The 8,076-nt window shown below is 42.0% G+C and overlaps 1 protein-coding gene across 1 annotated transcript; it reads left to right on the plus strand.

Moving 5' to 3' along the window:
- The first annotated feature begins 3,012 nt into the window (after nt 1-3,012).
- Nucleotides 3,013-7,515, plus strand: LOC102983461 (talanin). The gene is given in 6 exon segments (XM_028481422.1): nt 3,013-3,037; nt 3,961-4,088; nt 6,430-6,540; nt 6,896-7,102; nt 7,104-7,188; nt 7,499-7,515. Coding segments are annotated over 6 exon segments (573 nt in total).
- Nucleotides 7,516-8,076: the final 561 nt, after the last annotated feature.

The following is an 8,076-nucleotide window of genomic DNA, read 5'->3' on the forward strand; positions in this document are numbered from 1 at the left end:
AAAAGACACATGCACCCCAATGTTCATTGCAGCACCTATTTACAATAGCCAGGACATGGAAGCAACCTAAATGTCCATCGACAGATTAATGGATAAAGAAGATGTGGTACATAAATACAATGGAATATTACTGAGACATAAAAGGGAATGAAATTGGGTCATTTGTAGAGATGTGGATGGACCTAGAGACTGACATACAGAGTGAAGTAAGCCAGAAAGAGAAAAACAAATATCGTGTATTAATGCATATATGTGGAATCTAGAAAAATGGTACAGATGAACCTATTTGCAAAGCAGAAATAGAGACATAGATGTAGAGAACAAATGTGTGGACACCAGAGTGAGGAAAGGGGGGGTGGGATGAACTGGGAGATTGGGATTGACATATATACACCACTAGGTATAAAATAGATAACTAATGAGGACCTGCCATATAGCACGGGCAACTCTGTTCCGTGCTCTGTGGTGACCTAAATGGGAAGGAAATCCAAAAAGGAGGGGATATGCGTATGCATATGGCTGGTTCACTTCACTGTGCAGCAGGAGCTAGCACAACACTGTAAAGCAACTATACCCCAATTAAACAAAAAAGAGTTGAAAGTAATTACAATCTCTTTAAATAGCTGCATTGTTCTGGTTTTTCTATTATAAATATGTATTATTTGTATAATAATAGTTTTAAAAAATGTAACCTCAATTGTCCAGGTTATTAACAATTTGAAGCTGAAGTGAGAGCAGATAGGATGCGGTTTATCTTCTATAGCTCAAATGTGATAGATATTTTCCACAGACCCCCTTGAATCCACCCTCCATCTTTCCTCACTGCTCTATGCCCTGGGATGTCGACCTTTTTTAATGAATCAACAAGCTTGCTTGACCTTTGGCTTCTAGCTGGGAAAAGCAGAAGGCTGGGCCATTTGTCACGCAGCTCTCAGGCCCTCAGGTTGCTGCAGATGCACTGTGTCCCTCTACTGGAGGCCCCAGTATATCGGGCACCTTCTCGATACCCCTAATCTCTCCAGGTTCTATAACTGCTCCCACTCTTGCCTCCCTCAGGCCTAGGAATGTAACAGCTCTCCATTCTGCATGACCTGGAATGCTTCGCTTCCTTTGCTGGTCATCTTAACTCTGCCCACCTTTTAAATAATCCCTTTATTAAATTTTCCTCAATTACCCAGTTAGGTATGCCATCAGTTCCTTGCTGGATTTCTGACTGATGGAGTGAAATGGGGAAATGTGCTTACAGTTGGAAGAGCTGAGTCCTACTACCAGTTTCACCATTGGCTTGCTCAAGGCTAAGCAACAGCTGGTCTACATTCAGTTTCTTCACCTGAAAACTAAGAAAACTGGGCAAGACAACCTCCAACATTCTGTGATTTTTAAGCCCTCTGCTTAGAGCACCAAGTAGTTACTTCCCCACTGGTTAGAAAGTGTTAACTTGATCCAGATTCTGAAAAGGGCCAGTCTTCCAGGAACTTATCCACTACTCACAATAAAGCTGAGCTTGGCAATAATAAAGCCAGAAAAATCCAGGCCTATCTTTGCCCTCACTACAGCTTAAAATCAGTAATTTCCTGGAAAACTGAGGCTACATTTTTTTTTTTAACATCTTTACTGGAGTATAATTGCTTTACAATGGTGTGTTAGTTTCTGCTTTATAACAAAGTGAATCAGCTATCAGCTATATACATATATTACATATATCCCCATATCTCCTCCCTCTTGCGTCTCCCTCCCACCCTCCCTATCCCACCCCTCTAGGCTACATTTTTTAAGAACTATTATTATACAAATAACACATATTTATAATAGAAAAACCAGAATTTGAAGCTATTTAAAGAGATGAAAATTACTTTCAACATTTACAATTGATACTTTTCTAGATTTTTTTCTATTCACTCATTTATTCCTCAAATATTTACTGAATGCCAGTATATGCCTGGCTGTTCTAGGCATGTGAATAGTGTTGCATTATTGTGAAGTACTTGTGTTGCCAAACCAGAATTCTGGATGCTACTTCAATTCTCCACTTTGCCTAAGTATAATATCGGAAGAATTATGTAATCCCTGCTCTTCTTTGGGCAGTGTGTACACAGGACACTTAAATTCCTGGAAAGGTGAATTTATTTTTGTCTGGTAGGACCAAGTCGAAACTTTCTGCCATTTGACTTAGCTTCCTTGTCTTAGACACAGCCTCAAGCTTCTAGCCAGAAAGCCTTCTCTATCACCAACCCAAAAGTGTCAACAGTAAAAACAAATGACGAATAAAGGGACCCTTCCAGGGAGTGGGAATTGTTTATCCAAATAACACTGGAGGTTTTGGAGTAGTATCTTTGAAAGTCAGAGTAGGTTCAAGGCAGTGAACTCCTTCATCGGGTGTGACTGGAAAAATAGACCTGCCGAAGCAGACACAGTGATTGTTGGAGTAGCTGCACATGCAGCTGTGGTAGGACAGGGCTGTCTGACTCCCACCTTCATTTCATCTCTCTCCATCCTCACACAGTGAAGGAAAGTTTTGTTTTATTTTGAAAAACATTGCCCCAACGTTATGCTCCGAGAAGTATTAATATCAGCAAAAAACGGACTTGTCTATCTTACTGACATTCTATTTTGAGGCCTATCAAAGACCTAGGCTTACTTCGGTGAGAGCAGAAAATTAACCAGCATGGCCCCTCAAGGATGAAATCAGGAATGATCATCACCTCGTTTTTGACCATTCAAGGCTTCCTGATACTTACCGTTGAAAAAGTGTCTGTCACATAATAATGGTTCATGAAATTTCGTTAATAAATTAATGGGTGAATAAATTACTCTTAATTAAACCATATTTTAATATCTAATATTTAGCAATATTTAACATTTATCAACAATGTTTTGAATTTATGAGGTATAAACAGAATGGGAAGGAAAAAGGAGAAGGAGAAGGGGGTTCCGGAGTCCAACAAGTCAGACTGCACAGACCACAGGACAACCTGCTCTGTTTTGCACCAGACTCCCCTGTAAAACGGGATAATGATAACTTCCCCATATGGCTGTTGTGAGTTTTAAATGACTTAATTATGTAAAATGCTTATAACAGGGCCTGGCACATGGTAAATTGTCAATAAACGTTAGCTACTACCCTCCTTTCCTCCTCCTCCTCCTCCACTTCCTTCTCTCCATATACTCAAGATTTTCTGATCTGCCCCTGGAATTCCACCCTCCTGTTGGTAATCAACTGTACCTGTGGACCCTTCCATATATTATGGGATACACTGATGGGGCTTCACGTTACCTACATTAGAAATATTTGAAAATCTTAAATAAACTTGACACTGAAATTAGCTTCACTCGGCAACGATACCATCTCAGACATTCCTCCTGGGTCAAATACTGTCACTGTGCAGACAGAACAATGAAGCAACGTGGCCACAGTCAATGTGGTGACTGAAAAGGCAATTTAGGTTCTTACTCTCATTCATCCAACAAACGTTTGTTAAATGGCAGGAACACCAGGCAGAAATCAGACACTGATCTCATCTTAATACAAATTTCCATCAGAGGGTGGCGAAAAATGAGACAGAGATTGTTAATACAGGTAGAAAGTGATGTAAACCACAGAGAAGCACAGCTAGAGTGCTATGGACCGCTAGTGTCAGGAGAGACTGGCTTCTGCTGGGGACTCAAGAAAAGAGAGTACAGTTCATACAGATGCAGGTCACCAATGTGTGCCATGGGTAGTGACCCATCTCATCTTAAGACAGATGCATGAGGATTTGGTCTTTGCCTACGTGGTTTTTCTCTAGAATTGTAATGCCGGCCAAGGTTGTCATGCCTTATACCTTTATACCAGCAGTCCCTACCACCACCATAACTCCCCCAGCCATTGCAGCAATGCATCCAGACCTGGATCTTGACCCACACTCCTTAACATCATCATCCTGATGGAAATGTCCCCGTTGTATCTCCCTTGTTCTTCAGGGTCCCTGGGTGGCAGTGGGCCAATCCTTAGAGGAGAGCTCACCAGCACCACGGGCAGCACACATTTGACACAAGGGACCTCTGAAGTCACGAACACATTCTGCCTGTGTTTAAAGCTGTGGCCCATGGTATTGTGTATACTTAGTCAATGGTAATAACCAATCAATGCGTCTGACCAGCTCAATTAAAACAAAACCTGAATAACTGGCTGGGCAACTGCAAAGGTTAATGCAGCTTCAGTTTGATTAACACATTGAAAACTCTATTAATGGCATCAGCTAGAATTGTGCTGAGTGTAATGTGTTCACCAAAACTTGGAGGTCCTGAATAAGAAAGCCATGGGGCTTTAACAACTTGACTTATCAGGCAAAAGAATAAACATTTTTAGATAAAACATATCACAAAGAAATAATGAAATTTGTTTCATGTTTTAAGCATGCTAACTGCAAAGATGTATGCATGTGGTTTTGCAGATGTCTTTCCCAGTTGCATCTTTGTCTTTGTCAATATAATACCATCTTATCTTGGTATACCATTGTGTGATTTGGGTAACACATTAGTCTCTTACAAGACAGTATTCTGGAAAGGTCAGCACTGTGCCAACCCACCCACAGCCTCTTCTGAGGGGATCCACCCTGCCCACACTTCCTGCCACAGGGGCAGGCCCAGGAAGCCATGTTTAGTCCTCGGAGCCCCACATCCTCTGTCCATAAATGATTGGCTGTGGCCCAGGCACCTGAACCAACGGTACACAATCCACAGGCTGGTCAGGGAGTTACAGTCTGCCCTGGAAGAAGGACTGGACCAATCAGATTCTCTCTTAGGGCCCTGAGCATGAAGAAAAATAGCCATCAGTTAGCACTAGGATGAGATGAAGTAGACATATAGCATGTCACTTTAATCACAGAAGTCAAAGATCCATGAACTCCTGCTGCTGAAGGGCTGGGAGGCTTCTTGAATCTAGAGTCACCTTTGAGGTCTGGGCTCTTTGAGGCCAAGATTTAATATGGCTCCCATTCTTGGATTTCCACAAACATTCTTTTACCATTTAAAAATAAAGTGACATAATACAATATGCTAAAGCCCTTTGTCTTGAGCTAGCTTAAATGACCTTCTGTTCCTTGCAAGTAAGAGAGCCAGACTAAAACCAATGGGAGATTGAAACTGGGTCCCAACTGAATGCCTGGGCCACAAGGCCTTCTAGAGAAATTACAAGAAGAAAGACAAACTGACAATGTCTTAGCCATTACTGGGAAGGCAACAGAAACCAAAAAAAGAAAAAAAGGAACTGAAAGCCTTTAAAGACGATTTGGAAAGTTTGTGCGTGTATGCCTCCCTGTTGGGTATGCAGTGACTTGTAGAACCAGCACCATGAATGGAGAAGACATAGTCTCACTGAGCTCTCTCTCATGAGTGAAACCAAGTATTTTAACAACCAAACTTAAAATAGACTATGAATGACGGCTGGTTATGAGATATGCTAAATGTACAGGAATCACAAGTGATTGAAGCCAATTCACGAGAAAAACAGGATAATAATGTTTGAGACGGCCTCAAAAGCAGGTGCTTGTTTAGGGTGTGTCTATATGGCCCTGGTTTTTGTTTCCACTCAACATTGGAAACTAAATGACACTGCTCTCTATTTTAAAATGGAAATGTATTGGTTCATATAGACTGTGTCTAAATAAAACAGTTTCCAAATATCTCCTCAATGGTAGCATTTCTTGGCCAAAGGTATTTCATGGCTTGGGGTTAAATATAATTTGGCCGCCATCTAAATATTCCAGTTGATTTAGAAAGTGAATTATTATCATGTTTGATCTATGAAAACATTCTACCAGTTTAAAAAATAAACTATTTGTAGATAGAAGTTTTCACTACTTGAATCTGTTTTTCTATACCTGTATTATATAAATTATGTCTTCTTGCCTGGGGGAAGCAGTGTGGGGAAGTGGTTAAGTGATGGACTTTGGAAACAGATAGGCCTGAGTTCAAATCCAGACTCAGTGATTTTTTTCTAGTCATGTGGCTTTGGGCAAGTTAGTCCTGCAGTTTCTTTATCTCTCAGACAAGGATGATGAAATAATAGTACATACCTTACAGGATGTACGAATTAAATGAATAAAGGTACATAAAGTGGTTAGAGCAGTGACTGGTATGTTATTTCCTATAAATAATCTAAAAATGTTTACTACTATTATGTGTGTTACTTTCATCGAACTCACAAACTAAATCACTGAGTGCAAGCAAATATTGTCCTTGGTGTGTACTTCTGTAATCTGGTTTAAAACTCACAATAGGAGGGTAGGAATTATCATCCCAATTTTACTGTAGTAGAAATGAGGTACAGAACACAAATTAACTAATTTGCTAAAGGTTGCCTAGTTACTAAATGGCAAAACCAGGATTCATTGATTTACTCATTAATCTATTCAACATGTTTTTCATTGGGTACTGGCTACACACTAGCCTGGATGCTGGAATATAGACAGGAGTCAAGCAGACATAAATCCTTGCCCTCATGGAGCTAAGCTTCAGCTAGAGGAGATAAACAATGGGAAGGGGAGGGGGAGCAGGCATGTGTGCTGGGGAGTGGGTGGAGTTCAGAATGCAATTGTGGTTATAACAGCTAACTAGGGAAGGTCTCACTGAAAAAAGGATGTTTGAGGAAAGGCCTGAGAGAGGAAAGGAAGCAGGCCTTGGGGGTAGCTAGGGGGAAAGCTTCTGGGCAGAATAAAGAGCATATGCAAAGGCCCTGAGGCAGGAGTGTGCCTGGTGTGTTCCAGGAACAGCAAAAGGTGGCCGAACAGAGAAGAGAGGGAGAACAACAGGAGATGAGATCGAAGAGGGGAGAACTTGGCTGATACTGGTATTTGCTTTAGAGGCCCCCCCATCTCACCATGTTTACGTTAACAAGGGCTTTGCCTCCACAAAGGCAAATCATCTTAAGAAGCCGCTGATGGAAGAGTCTCCCCTTTGGAAAGGCCATCTCCCTTCCCATCATCTCCATCCCGTAGAGAGGAAAACCCAGGCTTGGCGTTGGCAGTCAGGTAGTTCCTCAGAACTGAAACCACCTAACCAGCATCCCCCACCCCCCACCGCCCCTCTCCCACCCCCCTTGCCGACTGGAAGCAACCATGACGATGGTGCTCAGAGCCCTTGCAGAGGTGTGCTGTGGTCTCTCTGAGCTCATCACGGCACCTTCCTATGCAGGAGTTTCAATTCAAGGTCATTTTTGGTTCCTTTTAAGTAGCAGACTCAGAACCAGATCTATTCAAGTGTCGGAACAGTGCAAACACATTAATAGCCAGACCCTAGTGGGAGTTTTATTTTCCATTTCCTCTTCCCCCATATTTATTTGTTTCTTCATCTCCTCTGTGCAGTAAGGGTGACCCTGCATGACATTTTCAGATGAAACTTAAAAAGGTAGGGGGGAGAATGGGAAGCTGTCACCCTGTGTTGGAGCCAGCTCTTCCCCAGACCCTGTCAGGCTCTGGAGTTGGGCTGCCTGGCTTCATATCTCTGTTTCACCTCTTAGAAGCTATGCAAGCTTAGACAAAACACTCAGCCTCGAAGAGCCTCCGTTTTCCTGTATTTAAATTGGGGATGATGACAGTACCTGCTTAGTTAGGCTCATAGTGGGAATTAAATATAATCATTTAATGATATTTTAGAATTTAGTCAAAATAGGGAGCTGCCTCCCATTCCTGGAATGCTTTTCATTGCAATGAGAAGGATGTCTCAGGACATTAAGAGGCAGGTGTCCAAATGGATGTGGTTGTCTCTGCATTTTTACTCAAAGCATGATTCAGATATTTCCCACATGCTTCCATCTCTCTGGTAAAAGTTCTATTTTTCCCCAGCTGGGTGGTCCCAGCCCCCCAAGCTGATAAGCCTCTTGAGTTCTCAGAAGCAGACAAAGGCAGGTCATAGCCCTCTCTGTGGTCCAGGCGAGTAACTGGCCCACTGCCTCCAATGGGGAAGATGGTCTAACTGCACTTATTACATCCCCTGGGGCAGACTCTGAGCTTCTCTTACCTCATACAGGGCACTAAGGAAAATGTTTGCAAATTCTCCCAAAGAAAATCAAACAAGAAGCAAAGGTCCTTAAAGACA

The sequence above is a fragment of the Physeter macrocephalus genome, chromosome 20 (assembly GCF_002837175.3).
Source record: "Physeter macrocephalus isolate SW-GA chromosome 20, ASM283717v5, whole genome shotgun sequence".
Lineage (NCBI taxonomy): Eukaryota > Metazoa > Chordata > Mammalia > Artiodactyla > Physeteridae > Physeter > Physeter macrocephalus.